Here is a 22,521-nt window from a genome sequence, read left to right on the forward strand (position 1 = left end):
CTTTTGGAACATTTCTTTTCCAACTAACTGTTACGCCATCTCATGCCTAGTCATTTTTTTCATGTTCTTTAAGAGGATATCTTGAAACGGCAACCTCTTTTGCTGAGCTTGTTATTTCATGTTCATGGTATTTTTGTGCAGCGGCCAGGTTTGGCAACCCTCTCTAGGTAAACAAGTATTAATTCTAGGTAATCACTTCTTCTGTTGAAGCAGCCACCATTTATGTAATATGCACATTAGAATTTAATTAAGGCTGGCTATCAACCTCACCAGTTTCTGGAGTCTGTTTTCTTTCCTCATTGCTTATCCTCATTCCTTTTGAAAGCCAGGGCATTCATTTCTCTCTGGATACCTGACATCTCTCCTGTTTTCCTTAAATCTTCAGGGGGGAATCTGTGAAGATATCTGACCTGTTACTCATTTTGTCCACCTGTTACTCTTAACTCCTTTTCTGGAGCATCACAGCAACCGAATTTGGGAGGCTTGAGGCCCCTTGAGGGTGAGTCTGTGACGCCACATTCCCCAGAAACTTCTAGGGGAGCAGGTGTGGAGCTTCCTTCTCAAAGTCATTGGATAGACATAAAGGGACAAGCACCAGCGAAGGTGGCCTGCTTCACTGTATCTTATAAATATTGTTTGGTCAAGATGATGGCTTTTGAGATTGTGTGAGGAGCCTGCATCTTTCTTTTTTTTAAATATTTTACTTATTTATTTTTTAGAGAGAGGGGAAGGGAAGGAGAAAGAGTGGGAGAGAAACATCAATGTGTGGTTGCCTCTCATGTGTCCCCTACTGGGGACCTGGCCCGCAACTCAGGCATGTACCCCGACTGGGAATCGAACCAGCGATCCTTTGCTTCACAGGCCTGTGCTCAATCCACTGAGCTACACCAGCCAGGGCAGGAGCCTGCATCTTTCTATTTTCTTCTAACGTTTTTGCTCTTCTGAGGGTCCGCGATCTTGCTCACCCTGTGTAACTTAGTATGGTACTGTGTGAGTCAACTGAGTGCCTCCCAGTGTTGACATGTATAAAAGAAATGCCTCTTGTGTTTTAAGAAACTTGAGGTTGGTAAGAACTCATTCTCATATCTGAGGAGAAGAACTAACTCCATTCATAGCTGGCTTATTAGTATAAAAATACCCTTTCTATTCATTCATAGTTTCCCGCTGCATGAGGAAGTTGAATGGTTCAATCTCTACAGGTTACTGAAGGAAATCTCCAAGTGACTAGAAAATCAAGTTTGCTTGAGAGAGGAAGACTAAGCAGACTGTATTAGTCACGATAGACTAGACTTTGCTGTGATAACAAATGACCTCCCAAACTAAGTGGCTTAAAATAAGGTTAATTTTCTCACACGCCCCCCCCCCCCTTACTTGTTCAAAGATGATTGGTTGGAGGCCTCTTTTCCATGGTAGCATCCTTCTTCCTGTGAGACTCAGGGCAGTGAACAGCCATTGGGAGGGACAATGGTTGTTGCAAGGATAGAGAGACAATGATGTTTTGAAGTATGCACTGGACTGAAACACAACAATTTTCTCACAGTTTGATGGCAAAAGTGAGTCCTTCTTACCTTTACATGAGCAGGAAGTATGGTCCCACTATGTGTCTGAAAAGAGAGAAAACTAAAGTGTGTGAATAGGCAAACCATTTTAAAAAGGGTTTTCTGTTGATATAGAAGTAATGGAATTGACAGATGCAAATTTTACCTCAAAGCAAGACAGTTTTTTGAGGAGATCCAATTAGAATCCCCAAATTTGTAGAATTAAGAAAAAAATTGCTTTGCAAAATAAAAAATTCAGTAGACAATTGGAAAGGAAATAGTCTCTTCTGAAGACGTAATTCGATTTCTAGGAGATCAAGTGTAATAATTATCTTATAGCATAGAGTAAAAGGTCAAAAAGAGAAAATATTCAATAAAAATATGACACCAAGAAGGCAGTTCAAGACACCTTGCAAATAAAAAATGAGCAAAAAAATATATTGAGAAGAAATGTTAATTTTAAAAAAAGAAAACAAAAGTTTCTTAAGATAAAGAAACACATGAAAGTTCTGTTTGAAAACTATAATCAACTTCCAGGTTGGTTTCATAAAGAAAGAAAAGTATATGTATAAATGTGTATATATGTATATGGGTACATGGACAGTCATATACCCTATGTAGATGTACACACACATACATATATCTACATACATTTGCATGTAAATACACATACATGGATGTGTGTACACTGTAGTTATAAATACATAATGGTGTAAGTACATACATGTTATACACATAACACATATAAAACATTATATAATATACCCACATACATACATGCATGCATGGGGCTGTACATGAGGGGAGACCCCAAAAAAACCAGGGTTATTTTCTGGAAAGCAGGCCCCTTATAGAACAGGCTTCCCCCACTAGCTGTGTGTTCTAGGAACCCATATGTATCAGTGTAACTGCTGGTGTTGTTGTAAGAGGCTGCGTTCGGCTCTGGTGAATTTTTTTGAAGACAACGCATTTACCTGCTTCATGATGGGTGATTCACGAGTGCACCTGCCCACATTGCAATGAGTGGTCAGCGGTTTTTACCCAAAGTGGCGTGACTCCTGTCTCCCTCCCTCCATATTAATCCCATCTCTCCCCGAGAGACTTTATGTTTCCTGGATGAAAAAAGTCCTCAAAGAGAAATATTTTGCTGATGTGGAAGAGGCAAGAGGCAAGAGGCGAGACAAAAAAACAGCAGAAGCACCAAAAGTCATGAAAATCGATGAACTCAAAAAGTGTTTTGAGCAGTGGGAAAACTATCTCGCTAGATGTATTGCATCAGATGGAGAGTACTTTGAAAGTGACTGAAGTTTAAACAAGTGAGAATAAATATACAATTTATTATAAATAAATTCTGGGTTTATTTGGGCACCTCCTGGTATATACCAGAGGACATGTGGTGGGTATATGTATAATCTCTATCTCCTGGTGAATTCCGGATAGACAAGAAATTTTTCTAAGCTTCTGGACAAATAGAATATATTTTTTCATAGGAATGAAAACAGACCAGAACTAGCCTGCAGCTCCTGAAGCTAGAAGATGGTGGGATGTCAGGAGATTACAGAGGAGTGTCCAGGAATCTCCTCTGAGATGTCACTTATGAATCAAAGAAAAGACAGAAACGTTCATCATGCAAAGCCCCAGACTGTAATCTCATGTTACACTATATCTGTGAAAATATCTGATGAACTAACATAACCCAGTGGAAATTGAGCCAGAACAGACTTTCAAGACAGAGGAGAAAAGTGATGAACAGCAAATCTCACAATATATAGTTTGATATTTACTCATCAAAAAAGCTGTATAAATGCACTACTATTTGTTTTTGTGGTTTTTTGGCCCAACGTATACATGGGAAACAGAAACTTAGAGAGAGCCAGCTGGCATTCGGGGTGGCAGGGTGGGGACTCTAGCTGAAGCAGTTTGAGTGTAGAACCTGTGCTCTCACCTACCTATCCGTGGGACTTTCCTTGCAGCCTTGGTGCCTTAGACTGTTCAGACTTCTACAACAAAATACTGCAGACGGGGTGGCTTACACACAGAAGACATTTATTTTCCACAGTTCTGGAGGCCAGAAGTCCAAGATTGGGGTGCCAGCTTGGTTGAGGGAAAGTCCTCTTCCAGCTGGCAGGCGTCTCTTTGGACCCTCAAATGGCACAAGGAGCAAGGGAGCTCTCTTTGGCAAGGGCATGAACCCTGCTCCTGAGGACTCTGTCCTCATGACCCAGTCGCCTCCCAAAGGCTTTTCCTGCTAATACCATCACAGTGGGGGCGGGGATCTCAGCACGTGAATCTGGGGAGGACCCAACCATTCAGACCACACACTTGGGTTAGAGAGAACCACTCAAGTAAAGGGAGAAAATCAGGAATTACAAAGGAAGAAGAGACACATTTTTCAACAAAAAGTGTTTGACAAAAGATGGCAAATGTAACAGTCTAAAGCTCAAAAATAGACTAGGAAAATATTTGTAACACATGACAGAACAGAGTTCATGTAACAGATATGATCAAATCCAAGGATATAAAAAGTAAATAACTAAAGCCCTGGCTGGCGTAGCTCAGTGGATTGAGCACAGGCCTGCAAACCACACAATCTCGGTTCGATTCCCAGTCAGGGCACATGCCTGGGTTGCAGGCCAGTCCCCAGCAGGGGACTCATGAGAGGCAACCATACATTGATATTTCTCTCCTTCCGCTCTAAAGATAAATAAATAAAATCTAAAAAAAAATTTTTTTAAAGTAAATAACTAAATAAAAAATGGGCAAAGTATATGAAGAGGTCATTTACAGAATACAGAATGTAAGTTGCCAATGACATAAAAATATCCCTCACTTCATTTTTAATGTGAGTAACACACATTAAAACATTATTGGACCCCTGGCTGCTGTGGCTCAGTGGCTGGGTGCCAGCCTGCGAACCAAAGGGTCACCAGTTTGACTCCCGGTCTAGGGCACATACATGCCTGGGTTGTGGGCCAGGCCCCCGGTAGAGGGTGTGCGAAAGGCACACACATTGATGTTCCTCTCCCTTTCTTTCTCCTTCCCTTCCCTTCCCCTCTCTAAAATATAAATAAATAAATTATTTTCAAAAAGTCATTGTAATATAATTTTGTACAGGTTGGATTGGCTACAGTTCAAAGCAGGTATAATAGTCACCATATAAGTGTGACGGACTCTGTGATATGTATACTTTTATATGCTTCTGGCCACAGTATAGATCTATATATTGAACAAAATAACCTGGTGGTACACTGAAAATTGAAAATATATACACCCAGTAAAACCCATTGGGAAGCACAATCCTGTGGAAGCCACAGCGTATTTACACTGAGACATTGTTGTACTGGTCAATGTCTAACCATGGGCTCTGAAGAACGAAGAAGAGGAAGAAAGAGGGAAAGGAAAGAAAGGAAAGAAAGATAAGAAATTTCTTCCTTGTAGCATTTGTCATTTTCCATGCTGTAAATATTCCTACCACGTCCAAGTTCAAACTGCTAATATGCAGAATTGGAAAAAGATGCTCACAATTGTGAAGGTGTGCTCCACCTCACCACTGCGTTGACAGGTGCACAAGAACCTTGATTATGACATGGCTGTGATCCCACGACATTTTTGGTATTCTATCTGTATCCTTAAACTTGTTAAAAAAACATTGAATACTTCTGTAGTTTTTGACATTCTTATCAAAATTTTTAAGAGTGTGATTCACTAAGTGTTCTGTGTTTACCCCATTATGTCTTTATGTATTTTAAGATCTGATTTATTGGGTTCTGAGGTCTCAAACTCAGTCAAATGCTCCATTACTATTTCCTCATCATCTCTTAGATGCTATAAAGAAATCTGACAGCTCCATTAATAAAATGATCTTCAGCACTCCAAGGTTGGCAGGGGAGTGATAGATAGCTCCGTTGCTGACCTTGGAGGATCCGTGATTGCACTGAGGGAGCGGTCGGGTTTTCTTTGAGTTTGAACTTCACTAGACCACAAGCTCTGTGAAGGCAGAGACCGTGTTTCTCTTCCTCTCCCAAGTTTCTGGAGGCTAGCTCAGTCCCCAGCACTTGGGAGTTCCTTAATAAATAATTAATCAGCTCATAAATAAAGAAGTAAATTTTCTCTTTGCCACACTTGCCCCTTTTCGTTTGAAACCCATGATGACAGAGAAAAGGACAGCAGCAGATTTGGGGTCCTTCTCTGTATGAGTGTGAACTAGACAGTTAGCTGAACTCTCTCTACTTTATTTTCTCTTTTTGCCTTGAGCTTAAATGGACACCTGGAAGAAAAAGGCACTTAGGTTTCTTTATATTTTTCTAAAAACATCTGTGGTTCTTTCTCTGCTTTAGCCTTTCTGACACTCCCTGTGTCTCCTTCACATTGCATGATTTTTTTTGTACTCACTCTCCCTTTGAAAATGTAAACTCATCAGAGAGCCCTCTGTGCAGCTACCAGGTTTGTCTTATTATTTAAAAATTGATTCCTTCCCTGGCTGGTGTGGCTCAGTGGATTGAGTGCTGGCCTGCAAACTAAAGGGTCACCAGTTCGATTCCCAGTCAGGGCACATGTCTGGGTTGAGGGCCAGGTCCCCAGTTGAGGGCCAGGTCCCCAGTTGGGGGTGCACTAGAGGCAACTGCACAGTGAAGTTACTCTCCCTCCCTCCCTGTCTTTCTCCTTCCCTTCCCCTCTCTCTATAAATAAATAAATAAAAATTTAGAAAAAGATTCCGGTTATGTTCATTTGGATCTTTATGATGGCATTATCAGAATTTCCTTTTGCCTCATTGCAGCCATTTTCATTTTTAATTTCTCAAGCCACGTTGTCATGGTTCTATTTGTTTTGGTCTGATGAGCAAAGGATTTCTGGTTTCCCAGCATCGTTAGTCTCCCGGACATGGTGTCACTAGATATTGGACTCTTTTCCTCAGTTTTATAACCTCTCTTTGTTCCTCACCTCGAAAGCCCTTGGGCTGTAGTATATGGGACAGACATTTCACTGTCCTTTCACAGTTTAATGATGTAGGTAGTGTTTGCTGAGTGCCCACATGTCTGTCTGAGTCAGTTTTGCCTATTTTATTATAAGCTCCTAGGAATAAACAAATGTCAAAGCGTCTAACACAGTGCAATTCCTTTGGGCCCTTCAGTGCTATGTGTGTTTGTGTGTGTGGTGCGTGTGTGTAAAAAAATATTCTATTCATATTTCCAAAGGGAAGGTCTGAAATAAATTGGTATTGAAGTAATCTTAAGCCCTTTTAAAATGGTGCCGTGTCTGTGAGCGGTGTGAGTGAGCTAATTGGGGCAGCAGCTGTGGCGGGTTGTGGACTAAACCTTAGAGTAATGCCCAGAGTGGCTCCTAGAGAACATTGCAAAAGTCTTTTCCAAATTAGAAATTATCTGTAAGAGGTTCACAAAATCTGCCATATCTGTCAGCTGCCTATTTTATCCCTTTTGCAAAAGATGTGCGGGAGAAAAGGAACCAGGAAACTTGGAAAGGGACAGAGGGTATATTCTGTGCTGAGTGGTCTACCAGACAGGAGTGATGCATTTTCCTGTCGGCTGCAATGTGAGAGAAAGTGAGGACTTCAAGGTGGAGGGAGGCCTCATGGAGTTTAGGCACTCATAGTGCTGGAAAGTGGTTTTGAGCAAAGAACCCCACCCCAAGCACCCATCCACCCCCGCACCCCCCACACACACATGTGCAAACACATATCCAAGAAACAGGATAGCATGAGGCCCAATCACATTTGTGCTTATGATTGTGTTTAGATTAAGTGATGACTGATAACAGTGTAAGATTTGTAAACGTGGCACCTACTTAGACATGGGTATTTGAATTTCTTTTGCTATTGCTCTGTGTGTTATTTGACTAAATATAAAGAAAGATGATTGTTTCAATAAACAGATATATTTTATGGGGAAAAAAACTTCACTGAAGTAGAACGATTGTGCCATTTAGAGTCCGTTTTAGCCCATGACACCGTTGTCAAGCCAGGACAGCTCAACTGACTGTCTGGACTGTATATAGGATTTAGGAAGAAGCGACCTCATTTTGTAAAGTCATCCCTACAAAAGGACAGTAAACTTCATTGTAATTGGCAGATCTCTTAAGGAACTTATAAACTTGGTCAAGAATGTCTGTCTTGAAATCTGTGGGCTAAACCTTCTGCTGTCTGAGCTCAAGAGACAGGACTTCAGTTTCCAGGAACCCAGATTCTTCACCGAGTTCTTCTCTACTTCGCCTGCAAAAATGGAGGTAGTCTTTGTCTTTTGCCAGATTTCCAAGGGAACAGTGAAGAATGAAGTCTTTAAAACTCTACAGAACATATATAAATAATAATTTTAATTGAATACTCTCCTTGGGCAGACAGATAGGCCCTGCGATTTGACAGATTCCTTTCTGTCTCCATTACCTATGATGGAAATGCATAAATCCTACTCTAACCAGCTCATATGTTAACATCTTCAACAGGATCCTGATAGATCTGCCAACCTAGATGGATGTGGTTTCTAACCAGCTTCATATTCCACTTGTGTACCAAGCAAGAAGGGCAAGGCAGACCCAATTTGGTCAGATCTACTTTGTCAAGCATAGTGAATTCATTTCCACTTTCCCCTATGAGAGTACTCAGAAGGATCTTAAAAGGTTGAAGTGTTTTAAAATGATGACCAGATAATGAATTTGGGCCATAATTCAATCCAACAAGTTATGAGAACACCTACTAAGCGCAGGCCATTTTACTAGGTGTTCACTAGGCGAAAGGTTCCCAAATTCTAATGATACTTGGTCCCTTCTCTCAGGGAGATTCCAGTGTAATCCAGTAAGTAAATGCATACATATTTAATACTACTAAAAACAAATTATGGTGAGGCAGAGCATATTACCGAGGAAAGATCAACTCTGCCTGCTGGAGTAAGGGGCAAGTAAATAGAGAAGATAATTTGAGGCAAGACTTGAGGAATTTAAAAGGTGTAATTATTATTATTTGTGCAGTTTTAAAGCTAAGGACCTACCTAGATAAAAATTGCCATGGCTGGTGTAGCTCAGTGGATTGAGTGCCAGCCTGCAAATCAAGGGGTTGCAGGTTCAATTCCCAGTCTAGGGCATATGTCCTGGTTGGGGGGCCAGGTCCAACCAGGTTGGGGGCGTGTGAGAGGCAACCACGCATTGACGTTTCTCTCCCTCTCTTTCTCCCTCCCTTCCCCTCTTTAAAAATAAATAAATAAAATCTTTAAAAGAAAAGAAAAGAAAAATGGCCACCCAAGAGTACCATCTGTTGAACGAATGAATCTCAATGGGTTGGGTCAGTGCCTGACCTCCGGTTATTATTCATTAAGTCTTTAAACAGATGAGAAACTCGGGAAACATGAGAGAAGAAGCAGAGGGCAGCAGCTCTGAGAGAAGGACCAAGGCTCTCTATAGGTCTTCCAAGTCCCTGGTTAAAGGGAAACACTGTGTGTGCTTAGCATAGACTTTCTGAACAGATGGATCTCAACTTGGTGGTCATGAGTCTGAGTCTGAACTTGAGAGAGAAGGGAAGATTTTATGTAATAGGTTCTAATAGGAGGCAAAGTGTGAAGCATAGATGAGAACAAAGGAAATGGAGTGCACACACACACAATAGCAGGTGAGGAACCAATTTCAACAGAGGAGGCTCTCTTTTCAGCCTTACATTTAAAGGGCCCTTTATGTTTTGAGAACAATCAGCTTTCTTGATTCTTTACAATAATATCTCTTGCCTGGAATTCCAAATATTTTATGCAGTTTTGCTTTCAGAGGAGATAATGTTGGATTCTTGAGTGTTTTACCATGACAGTGTTGATGTACATCAGCCGTGTTTACTCAAATAGTGGCTTGAGAAAATTTTGCTTCTCTTTTAAATAGGATAACATTCTTTTCTTGCAGATGTCAAACATACTGTGTTTATGATCATGAGGTTATTGGTTTCAGAACAGTCAGAAGAAAAGGGAACATAATTCTAATTTTATGTAATGAATTAGAATGAAGGTTATTTAAAAAATAAGATTTGTTTAAAAGTAAATTCGTTGATTCTTTGGCTTTTATTGAAAAGTATACACTATCCTTTGGATTTCATATAATAAAGTCTGTTTGTGTTTTTCCCTTTGCCTCTTTTCCTTTATTCAATAGACTAAGACAGCCATATCCACTTCATCAGTCATTAAGAGCAACAACAAAAATAACAGCAGCCTATTGGTTGATATTGAATATATTGGTGAAACTAATATGGAGAAAAAGCAATGTATGAGCCAAGAATTGAAGAGAAATTAAAACTTCATGGAAAAATTTGCTGGTCAGGAATCAGGAAATCTGTTTATTGATTCTGGCTTTGCTAACCCCTGGCAGAGTCTTGACTACATGGTCTTTTTCTCTGGATCTCTGAGTCCATGTTGATAAAAATTGGGATTTAGAAATGTGTCTCATGGTTACAAATAATGGTAACAACAAACGCTTACCAAGCACTTACTCTCTGCCAGGCACTGTGCTAAGCCCCTTCCTTATATTAGTTCATGTAGTTCACTCAAAGAACAGCTCCTTTAGGGTAAAATTGTCATCTCAAATTGTCAGCTGAGGGAAGAGACATAGAGTATATCATGGTGTGATATACAGGCATGCACCGAGTGCTTTTCATGTATTTAGTTCATTTTAATATAATTCTCCTAAGAGCCTTGCAATCTAACTCCATTTACACAGAAGGAAACGGACTCCAGGAAGCGGAGTGATTTGGCTACCTTCTCCCTGGAAGAGCATCACACATCCAGGACAATATATAGGTTTCCCGGCTCCAAGGCAGGTACCCTTCCACTCTACCCTATTTACACTGAAACCATTGGAACTGGGCTTTTTCCCCATCTATAATTTTTATCTCCTTAAGAAACCTAGGGATTTGACAACTCATAAGCCAAATGTGGCCCATGGCGATGTCTTATTTAGGTGCATGGTGACTTGAAAGTTTTGTAGTTGCCAACATTTTAATGTGAAGAACCTTCCCAGAAATCATCTAGATTTCTGGCTTCTCTTGGAAAATGAAAAGATCTGCTGTCCCTGGGCTCTGCTGTCGCCACGGCAGTGGCCACTGGAACTGGGTCCCAGGCTCTCTCAGGTTTTACATGGTGTCCAGCCAGCCCTCTTTATTTATCTTCATTCAATACCTCTGGGGACTTGTGTTCAAATGTGTTTGTGACTTCTGGATTCAATTAAACATTTCCCCTTCCCCAACATCAAGGCATTTAAAGGTGTGCTGCGTGGCTTGGCCAGTTGGTTAGTCTGAAATCAATGGGAAGGGAAGTCCTAGTGGTGTGGTTTCTATTTCACAGGAGTTTCACAGACAGAGCATTTCTCCAGTGTAGTGACATTTCAAAATCAGGAAGGCGAGCCGAGTCATAATTGGTCCTGTCACCATTTGGGTTTGTAGCTGGCACCTCATGTGTTTGCCCTGGTTGAGTAATCTGTTTGCATCTGGGTAGACCACACACAGACAAATGTGAACTCTGTTTATATTCATTTCCTGCCTGGGAACTTGGTTCCTCTGGGTCACAGTGTTGGAACGATTGATAGATTGGAAATTTACTGGTATAGACTTGGAGGCAAAATCTTACTTAAACCTGTATTGGGAACTGTCCTTAATAACCTTCCTTGGGCTTCAGCTAAGGGGACTTTAGAGCAATTGCATAAGCATCGTGTCTGAATATGAGATACTCAGTGGAATCAAGATGTTTACTACAGTTGACTATTGAACTGCCAGGCCTCAGGGCACTTGCCAAGGGGTTTGGATGCCAGGCCTCAGTGCAGTTGAAAATGTGCATGTAAATTCTGACTTCCCCGAAACTTAACCACTAACAACCTACTAGAAACCTTATGGATAACCTAAATAGTTGATTCACATAGATTTTGTAGGTTATATGTGTTATATACTGTATTCTTACAATAAAGTAAGCTAGAAAAAAGGAAATGTTATTGAGAAAATAAGAACAAAGAAAAATATATTTATAGTACTATACATATTGGAAAAAAATCTGTGTTTAAGTGGACCCGGGTAGTTCAAACCGCTTCTGTTCTGTAGTCATCTGTATTCCCATTTTATAGATGAGGCGATCGAAACCTAGACTAGTTCAGTATTATTAGCTAGGTCATTGCACATTACATATCATCTATACCTCTCACTAATGAGCAGAATTCGCTCTTGTTTTCTGGGTCCTCTCCCAGGCAAGTCAAGAAGCTCCACTCCCAGAATTCCTGAAGTAAGACAGATTTACCACCCCTCCTCCATTTCATGTGAGCAGCAATCTGCAAAGGGCCAAGAGAAGAAGGATCAAGTTGAGGAGACTGCTAATTCCTAGGGCTGCTCTGGGCCAGGCCTGGGACCAACCACAGAGGATCCCTAAGGCCCCCTTCCCCATGTACTTTCCCCCTCCTCATGATCTGGCAGAATTTTTGCAGGATTGAAATCCATAATATCTTATTCTTAACCACCACCTTCAACCAGTGGGTTACAGGTAAAACTGGGGGAAGAGTGCATGAGAAAATACCGGAAGCCCTCTCAGAGAACACTCGTTGGCACCATCTTCATCAGGGACACTTCCCCAGATCCCATCCTCAAAAGCCTGGGGGAGGTCTAATCGAAGTTGGGTGGCACTGCCCGTTGTCTTCTATTGCAGTGAGCATCAGACAGGTTACTAGAAATCACAGTCGCCTGAACTCCAGCTCCAGCTCTCTACTGGGCATTATGGGACTTACAAAAGGATCATGCGAAGAAACAGCTTCCATGTTCACAGAGTTTATGTTCCAGTGGCTAAAGTCAAGCATGTGTGTAAAAATGTTCAAATAGGAACTTATAGGCTTTGTTGAGAGATTGTGAAAACACTCCCCACAATAAATGACCCCTTGTCCGTTCCTGGTTTACAGCACCCAGAGACTGTCAAGGACGAAAGCAATTTTGGAGAGAAAGAAAAGAATTGTAAAATTAAGGTGAGGAGATGTTAAACTGCCTTAGGAGTGAAGACTAGACATAGTTAGAATTGACTTCAAATAAGCCACCCATTAATATTTAGCTACTTTCGACATTGAGAAGACTACCACGGAGCCATGTTTCATATAGTGACTTCCTGCAGGTTAAATTGTCAGTGATATGTTCGGTGTACTTGAGCAGAATTTGGAATAGTGCAGAGTATTTCTAACATGACTCTTAGAATGTCCTGAAGTCTTCCTGCTGTGTTGGTGACATGTGATGTCATTTTCATGGCATGTGCATGCAAAGAACCCAGAGAGTAAATAACCCCAATGGAATGTGTTTCCTCCTGCACTTTTGCCGTGGTCCTCTTTTGGTTGGCCCGCAGCTTTGAAGGTGATGCCAATGAAGCACTCCGCTGGCATTGGACTTCTCATGTGTGGGGAATTTCTCAGTGAATTTCTCCCATAAATAATGTGCAAAAACACTTTCCAGTTGCCTGGATTATCTAGAACTTCACTCTCAGACTCCGTTGTTCTGCTGTCCATCGTTGGGACTGTTTTCCATGTATTTATGTAACGCATCAATCATGTGTTTCCAGAGGGAATGTATCTGGCTGGTAGATGGCGCATTTCTGTGTGGCAGAGGGAAGAAGGTAGGGGAAGACCAGGAGAGCACGTTGTATGTGCCTTTGTAGTTGGTGCCTGGAGGCCTCTGGTCTTCGTTGTGCTTCCCCTTCCACACCATCCCTACTGCTGGCTTCTCTCTGGTCATGTGACAGCTGTTTATTATTCTGTTTGCAGTTCATTTCTGGATGAGTTACCGATTGCTCTGCCTGCTTGTCACTGTGTGGCTTCTTCAAGTTCCCACATGACGGGGGGAATAAAACAACAAACCAGTGCTGGCTTTGTACAGGGCTGGACTTTCCATTCACATGACAGTTATCTTTCGAAAGCTGCTCTAGAATTTAAGTTTCCTCAAACAGAAGGATTTACATAAAGCCATCTTTTGGTGTGATTGTCTCAGATAAAGCCTTAGAAATGTTCTCTTAGAATTTTGTGAATGGTGGATGGCTACATCCTGCACACCAGGAGCTTAGCAGAGCCCCTGTGAGGTGTCGCTGCATGAGCTTTCCAGAGGCCATTCTCGCCAGAGGCCCTCGAGTCACCCAGGAAGGGCTCAATATTCAATATTACAGTGAACTCGGCTAGCAGCTGAGTTGGGGATGTGAAGTGATCTGTTTAATCCATACCTTATCTGGATTGTCCATTGAGAAGGCTTAGAAAATAGTGCAATGATACTCAGCTCTAAAATAATGCAGAGTGTCATTTTACCTTTCTTTGACTCAGAAGATCCTTTAGAATCTTTGTGTCCTGGGGGAGTAGTCAATAATGATTCCAGGCCTAGAACAGTAGTAGACAGAATGTCTGAAAAGCCAGGCTTTATTCTACTTAGGAAGGGATAGGCTAGTGAAAAGGGCTTTAAGGTTCTTGGGTCCAGGAGAAGGATGAGAGCTGAAAGCAAAAGTGGGTGAGTTATGGTTAGAGATACTAATATTCACCACTGTCTGCCTCTGCCAATAGCCCTCAAAGGTTGGAAGGTATCAGATGGATCAGGGTAAGGCCTCCTCCTCTTTACTTGTTTTGGTCCCTCATCTATTAGCAACTGATTCTGTGATGTACTTACAAGTGCTTAATAAATCAGAGGGCTACTGATTCTCAGCAAAGGCCCAGGATTTTCTGGAAAGGCCTCCGTGGGGTAGACCTGACATTGACCCACCTAGCTCATCCAGCTCAGTTTGCCTGTGACTGGACTGTCACTATGAAATCGGCTAAGAGAACATATCTGATGATGCAGCATCTCCCATTCTGTTGGCCTGGAGGGCTTATTAGCACATGCCGTGTGACTCTGGTGTCCTGATTTGGTGCCCTGTCACAGTGCCAGCTTCCGTTCTGGGCTTCCAGGCCCATCCTTGCAGGGTTGAAAATAGCATCGCAATTTCCTTGTCTTAGGAGCTTTCTTACCCTTGACAAACCCATGGGACAGATGGACCTGAACTTTATGGCCTCTTGTCTATCAGCTCTGATTGAGTATTCACTCTATGGAGCATCATGCCAGGCATCATGGAAAATTGGAGAAGAAGGAGGACATGCACTCCTGGCCTTTGAATATCTTATAAGCTTACAGGATAGACAGAACCAGTACAAAGCAAAACACATGAACACTCAAAAGTCCAGCCATCGTTAATATGATGAGGACAGTTTGCACAACATGGATGTAACCTGGCAGCCAAGGAGAGTGGCCCGAAACGTGCATGTGTGAACAATGGTGACTTCACTATACTAATCAGTGAGGGTGGTAGACCCTGTAGAGTGAACATAATATGTACTATGTGGCTATCACTCCAAAATGACTGAGCAAGTAGAGCAATGGATCTGCGTCAAATTTTGTGTTAAGCTGGGATATTTCTCTGTGGAAACTATTCAGGTGATTCAGAAGGCCGCAGCTATGGGCAACGGGTAGCTGGCAGTTTTATCATGACAATGTGCTCACTCATGCATCACGTCTTGTGCAGAGTTTTTTTTGAAACATCAAATCACCCAGGTGATTCATACCCTCTATAGTCCAGATTTGGCACCCTGCAACTTCTGGCTTTTTCCAAAACTAAAATCACTTTTGGAAGGCAAGAGATTTCAGACCATTAATGAGATTCAGGAAAATATGATGAAACAGCTGATGGTAGCTGGGAGAACTCTGTGAGGTCCCCAGGTACCTACTTTGAAGTCAGCTAAGGTGCTGTTGTCCTATGTACAATGTTTCTTGTATCTTGTATCCTGTTCAGTAAATGTCTCTATTTTTCTTATTACATGGCTGGATACTTTCTAGACAGACCTCGTATATCATTTGTTATCCATAAATTCAATTGATGTGGCCCTGGAATATATAACATTAAAGTTGTTTTCTGAAAAGACCAAATTGACTGGAGCTGGGAAAGGGTGGTTTTCTAGTGTCTAAGTTTTTTGTTCACAAGGAACGACCCTGAGACAAGGATTTGAGAGCAAGCAGCTTATCTGAGAAGTATTGGAAACACCAGTAAGATGAGAGGGAAAGCAAGGTAGGGGAAGTAAGCATGTAACAAAGCATGTGTTACTAAGTCAGCTGTGGACTACTGTCGACAATGGAGCTCAAGCCTACGGGGACATTCAGGGGGACAGCGAAGTACACGCATCTCAAAATTAATTCCCAGGCTCTGTCTGACATACTGCTTCAGAAGGCCTCTATCCTTCTGAAGCAAGCGCCCCCAGCAAGGATGCTCATGTGTTGGTCTTTGGTAATGGAATGTTCAAGTGTCTTACCTGATTTTAGCTGCCCTGGCTGATGTGCCCAAGAATGAGCTCCCAGAGGTTGTACCTCAGGGGCTAATTACTCTCTCCCATATCACATGGCAGGGTTTGATCTGCTCTATTTCTTTTTTCTATCCGGTACTTAGATGCTGAGCAGAAAAGATCCATAATAGAAATGTCAGAATCTGTTGATAATTTATTGATAGCTTTTATCTGGGGGAAAATGTAGGGCATGCTGATGCATTCTTATGCACCCAGTAACACAGTTTGTCCGTGGAGGGAAAGGTTGGATGAAGTTGGATCCTGTCAGGGGACAGAAGCTACACCAGGTCCTTTAACAGAAGGAATTAGTATGGAGACTTGGTAGTGGAGGAAAAAGTTTTTCTCAGTTGTTTCAGGCTGGGTCTGAAAATTAAACTCACAAAAAACAGATTAACAGCAGAAAAGCATAGAGTTAGTTAATATAAGTTTTCTGTGTCATGGAGCCTTCATAATAAGGAAATGAAGGTCTGAAGAAACAGCTAGACTGTGTATTTTTGTGTGGGCATGATGAAGAGGGAGTTGTCTTGAGGAATGTGAGAGGCTAAGGGTCAGGGGTAAGTATAGTTACCTGGGTAAACTTAAAAGGTCTGTTCAGATTCTTCTTGGCCTGCCGTTGTCTTTGGAAATAAGGATGCTCCTTTTCTGAGGGTATGAAAAGGGCACTTTTCACATGAGGCTCTTATACTGTTTCAGGGGAGAGGAATGATGGGGGAGAAGGTCAGAGTGAACTTCCAGCCTGAGCTGTTTTCTCAAAGTCCTCCACCTTCAAATAGTCAAAATGCCGAGGGGTTATACTGGGGAGTGGTAGGTCCCAAACACCATTGCTTGTCATTCAGGTTATTGGACGATCCAGGAGATGCAAAGAGGTGCTGAGGTTCGAGGAGGTAGTAACTGGCAGGAAGTTGCTATGCCTTTAGGGCTGGGGGAACAAAGGGAAGACATGAGGATAATGAAAGTGTACATACTTGCAGAGGGGGATCCCAGACCTTTGAGGAGGGAGCACTGGCTGGCTGGCTGTGCTGGGGTCTCTGAAGGGGGCATCGAGGAACCCATGCTGGGCGTATGGAGAAACTGCACAATGGAATCAGTTGCTCTATTTTTTTTAAAAGATTTATCTTTTTAGAAGGGAAGGGAAGGAGAGAAGGAGAGAAACATCAATGTATGGTTGCCTCCCATGAGTCCCCCTCTGGGAACTGGCCTGCAACCCAGGCATGTGCCCTGACTGGGAATCAAACCTCAATTCTGTGGTTTGCAGGCCCATGCTCAATCCACTGAGCTACACCAGCCAAGGTGGAATCAGTTGCTCTTACTGGAACCAGTTGCTGCTCCAAGGGTGAAGAGTTCTCACTGGGGCCATGCTGACAGATTAGGAAGCAAGTCCTCCTGCTTCTGAGCTCCAGAGTTGGAAGTTGGAACCCCCCACTCCAGCAGACCTAAAAGGGAAGCCACTGGCCCAGGACAGGTATAATTTAGAGAGCCCCAGCACCAATACCCCTAAGTAGAGCAAGTTTGGAAGAGAGATAATTAAATTAAAAACCAACTCAGAGATCCTGACTGGGTAGTTCAGTGGGTTAGAGCATCATCCCAACCAACACACCAATGTTGTGAGTCAATCTCTGGTCAGGGCACATCCAGGAATCAACCAATAAATACGTAAATAAGTAGAACAACAAACTGATGTTCCTCTTTCTCCAAAACAAAACAAAAAACAAAACAAACAAACAAAAACAACTGAGAAAGAGACTGTACACGTGCACCTCCACACAAGAGAAGAAGGAGAGAGAGGGGAAGAGAGAGCATGCACATTCGAGTGGGCTGGCAAGAACAAGCATGTATCCAAGAGCTGGCTGGGGTAGGAGCATTGCTACTCAGTTATCGAACTAATCATGATAATAGCCCATGCATAAGAATTTGGTTCAGGGGAGAATTATATAAAGGACCCTTATTTAGCTGGGGGTAGGGTGGTAATTAAGCTCGAAAGTGAGGGCATTTGGGGAAAGTCAGATACGAACATGGGAATCACATACTAAGACTCCAGCAGTCGGTTGAGAAAATGGGTGGGTGTCTCATCCCATGCTCATTCTGTGAGGTAGTCATGAACACTGAGTGGAATGGGGGGTGGGGACCTCACCCCCAGCCCATTTATATTATCACTTTCTCTTAAGGGGAGAGTAGAAAATAACTGTAGGATGTGTACTGCTTCAGATTAGATATTTTGCATGCATTATTTATTTCAATGGAACAGCCCCATGAGACAGGTGATATACTCCTCATGTTATGGGTGTGAAAAAACGCTAAAGAGGTTATTAGAACTAGCCCAGCAACACAGAGCTGGTGCAGGGTGAGAGTTGGCCTTCTAACCCTGGCCCTTCTACAAATCCCATGTATGGCATCTCGACGTCTATGGACAAGGAAGATACTGCTTTTGCATGTTGAACTAATAGTATACGGTAGGAAGAAAAAAGTATAGATACTCTGCCCTAGAAGTAAAGAGGACGGGGATGACTCTTTAGCTGAGAGACTCTTTAAAGGGATGACTCCTAGCTGAGAGGGTCATGACAGTCTCCTGTAGAGAAGTGGCATTTGACGTGGAGTTTGAACGTGGGTGGGCTGTTGGCAGGTGGGATGCAGGGAGGAAGATCCCAGGGAGAGGAAGGAGCACAGGCAAAGACTCCGGCAGGGTGGAGATATCACGAGGGGTTTGCTGTGATGGACCAAGAAGGGACCAGGGTGGGACCAGGAGTGTTTTGCCACCAACATTGCTTAGAATTACCAGTGCATGGTCACAGTCGAAGGCAGACCTAAACTTACTCTTAGATTTATTGTTGCTTTTAAATTCTTGACAGATAATGTGCTCTCTTACTTATGCGTGCCCAGGACCGACCACTCCCACCAGCCCCTGCCCTTCGTTATGCTACTGGTAACTGGTTTTGTTGGGATAAGTTCTCTTGAATGCCTTGCTCCCTTTGCCTCTCTTGGTGGCATCCCAGGTTCTTCTGATTTGCAGCCTGTGGTCCTCACTGGTGTGTTACCCACCCTGTGTTCCGGAGAAGATAGGTTCTGTGATGGACAAAGGGATGGCCTTGGGTTTCTTGTGAGTTTGGGGAAAGGAGGGTCACACATGGAGCCAGGTGTCTGGCATGCTCCATTTCTGGGGCTCTCCTGTCCCGGGCAGCCTGTCTGGGATAGAAACTCTCCAGGATCCAAATAATGCTTTAGAGTCAACAGGCCATGCTAGATTGACCCAGAGGGCATGGACCACAGGCCTGGAGGAATCTTCTTAGGGACTTATCACTTGGTGAGAAGTCGAGAGTTTGAAGTTGAAGATTGAAATCACTGAAGAAAAGACCAGGTGGTTGTTGATGTTCCTGCTACCCCAGCCCCTCTGCCCGTCCCCTGTCCACCACCCCCAGGCAAAGGAAGACGGAGGACCTCCTGCTAATTCTCAACTGCGTTTTGCTCTCTGTTATGTAGTATTTCGGTGACAAGATCCACTGAGGAGAGTTGGGGCAAGGCTGGCTGAGGTTGTCAAGGAGCTGTTTTGAGCTCAGGGGCCCGCATGGCAATGGAATGATGCTTCCTGACCTTCCAGACCTTTGAGACCTCTGGGCGGTCTTAGAAATCACCTCCAGCCCTCGGTCGAGGATGCAAGCGCCTGGGGAAATTCCAGGGAAAGGTAGCAGGTAGCGTATCCTTTCTGACTGTTATTCTCTCTCGTCCTTCCTTCCCTCCTTTCTGCGTGCCTCTTGCTCTGTTGTGTCTCTTTCTCCTCAAGATTCCACAGACCAGTGATGCATGGGTTATTTATGTTATGTTCTTTTCAACAGAGATATCATGGACCGAAAAGTGGCGGGGTACTCCAAAGAGCTCACTACCAGCTCTCAAAAATTCCAAGCCACCGGCTGCTCTAAAGTAGAAGGCCACCACTCTGGGGAGGCAGCAGGAAACAAGCCTGGAGGTGAGGAAACTTCACTCTTTCCTCTGCTCTTGACTCCATGGATGTTTCGCTGCCCCACGGCTTGGGCCCAGGACTGATAGGCTTTCTCCTGTATGTCCTTTCACAGGCTCTGTTTTGGCCAGAGGACACACCACCTTCTCTACTGTCCTGGGGAACTGCTGAAGGACAAAGAGGAAGATGCTGCCACTCCCTGGGACAGAAACACAGCAGCTGGGACGGAGAAGCACCTTCTGCGGAACTTGAGGCAGCAGCCCTTCCGATGAAGCTCTCTGAGCTGTCATTCCCGCTGGACTGTTTTTGCTTAGCCGTCATCTGCGTACCACACAGTTCTGGATGTTTTTGATTAGTTGGCTTTCTTTCTTCTTTTTTTCCCCTTGTCTTTTCTTTTTCTTCTCTTGGCCCTGGGAATTGTAAGAAAATTGCTTTAGAAAGTATAATTGTTGCTGACATTAGCCTTGTTTATGAGCAAATTCTGTCACTGGGGATTTTCTGCTTTGCAATCCCAGGTTACCCAGTAAATGGGGCTGTGTGGTGTGATTTGTGGAGTACTGATACTTAGATTAAAAATACATTTTCTTTCTTGCTTTCTTTTTTTTAAGTTTGAATTCAGGTAATGTCCTGAATCACATTTGCCTAGCTACTGAAGCGATCTCAATGTGGTGTCGCTTCTATTTGAAATATAATCAAACCTATATTGTACCAGGGGCTCTTGCACACTATTTTTTTTATATATATGTTATGCTACAAAGAAACACAGACCTACTAATAGGTTAAAATTTAATCCCTGCCTGATCCTGCAGCTAGAGTGGGTGGGGGCAATTATACACATCAAAAATGGCTTCAAACACCCTGAATAGAAGCTACCTGATAGAAAGTGGGTGGTTTCGAACTGCCCTTTTCTAAGGCCAAGCAGGAACTGGAGCTCAGCCGCCTTCGTCAACAGTGTGGCTCTGGTCTCTCTGTGGCTCTGCCCCTTCGGGGGAATTAGAGAACAAGGCATGCCTGTCTGTTGGGGTTTCTGGGAACTGTGCTATTTCTGACTCACGTTCTGTAACTGTGCCTCGCCTTGCAATAAAACACCTTCGGCTGACTCGGCTTCAAGGTCTCTGTCGATTTCCTGCAATGCTGTGTCCTTCCTCGGTGACCCTGGAGGAAAGTCCAGGGTAGGCATACAAGTAGTTGACCTGCCAAAGGTCTCACCTGGGCGCCACCTTATCACTCCATCCCAAGTGTCCCTAGAGTTGTCAGTTGTCTGCACATGGGGCAGTGTGTGTGGTCAACTTCTCTTTTTATTATAGTCAACTCTAGAAATGCCTAGTGGTGGCATCACCCTATCAGGCCAGGTGCTGGCATTTGCCACCGCTCGCTAACTCTTCAGTGCCCTCTGACTTCTCTGAGACTCTAGGACAGGCCGCAGACTCCATGAACCTCAGTGCCCACCTGTATACCATGGAGATAATGGCACTGCTATAGGTATGGTGGTAAGTGCCTGTAAAAAGATGTCTCATGGGCGGAACTTTCTACATTGTAAACTCACCGGAATGTGGCAGCACTCAATAAATGGTGGTCATGTTATTTTTTTTAACAAAAAATAAAAACATTTGAATCCCATAGGGTTGGGCTTTGTTTGAGAACACTGAACAGTCTCTGAAGGCCTCATTGCCTAAGGCTGTTAGGAAAAAAGGCAAAGACTCATGGGATGAGAAGTCAGCAGAAGGGGGCCTGCCCTTCCCTACCTTGACCTTGGGCAGATGTTTTACCTTCTCAGAGATCACACCGTTGCTTTTACAGGAAGTGAAATTTACCACACACGTGGATGTGTGAGGTATTTTCCTGCCCGTTTGCAACTTCGTGTTTACGATGTCAAAGTACAGGCAAGGCTCTTTCTAGATTCTGACAAAGAGGTCTCATTCACTGTGGGGAAGAATCAGACCCGTCTCAGGCCTTGTCAGACTGCACCTGTCATTTTGGTAGAAAGCCCATTGGAAAACTCTCAGCACTCTGCACCACCACACCTGAGATTTTAGGATGAACAAGGTGTGAAGCAAAGACAGGAGCAAGATGATTCATGTCCCATGGGGTGGCTTATGGTGTTCTCTGGCTGCCACGGGATGGATTATAACCCCACAGATACTAATCCCAAACTCCAAGTAATGCCTCGTAGAAATATTTCCTAGTTTCTACCTCAAAGTTCTTAAAATAACTGTTATTAAGCACTTAGCATATGCTGGTCACTGGGCAAAGCGCTTTACAAGCACTGGCTTGTTTAATTGTCACAACAACTGCATGAGGTAGGTCCTCTTAACTCCCACTTCCTGGATGAAAGACTGGAACAGGAAACGGCTAGGTAATGGAGCCGGCCCCTCCCATTGGTGAGTCATGGCACGGATGCTCTGGGTCTTCCTGACTCCAAAGCCTGGGCTCTTTCACACTGTGTTCAGCTGCCTCCTCAAAGTTAGTCTTCTTCTTCTTTTTAAGATTTTATTTATTTATCTTTAGAGGGGAAGGGAAGGAGAGAGGGAGAGAAAGATCAATGTAGGGTTGCCTCTCGTGTGTCCCCTGCCGGGAACTGGCCTGCAACCCAGGCATGTGCCCTGACTGGGAATCGAACTGCGATCGTCTGCTTCGCAGGTCTGCGCTCAGTCCACCGAGCTACACCAGCCAGGGCACTGGCTTCTGACTTTGAAC

General features: G+C 43.4%; 1 protein-coding gene across 1 annotated transcript in view; it reads left to right on the forward strand.

Moving 5' to 3' along the window:
• LOC119004108 (procyclic form-specific polypeptide B1-alpha-like) overlaps positions 1-19,828 on the forward strand; it is a 157,204-nt gene extending 137,376 nt beyond the window's left edge. Inside the window, exons 2-3 of the mRNA XM_037070859.1 lie at positions 19,350-19,558; positions 19,703-19,828. Of these exons, the coding sequence (XP_036926754.1) occupies positions 19,350-19,373 (24 nt within the window). The 3' untranslated portion in view covers positions 19,374-19,558; positions 19,703-19,828. The remainder of the gene's footprint in view (positions 1-19,349; positions 19,559-19,702) is intronic.
• Positions 19,829-22,521: the final 2,693 nt, after the last annotated feature.

This window comes from Sturnira hondurensis, unplaced genomic scaffold, assembly GCF_014824575.4.
Source record: "Sturnira hondurensis isolate 20B ecotype Veracruz unplaced genomic scaffold, ASM1482457v3 Scaffold0019006, whole genome shotgun sequence".
Lineage (NCBI taxonomy): Eukaryota > Metazoa > Chordata > Mammalia > Chiroptera > Phyllostomidae > Sturnira > Sturnira hondurensis.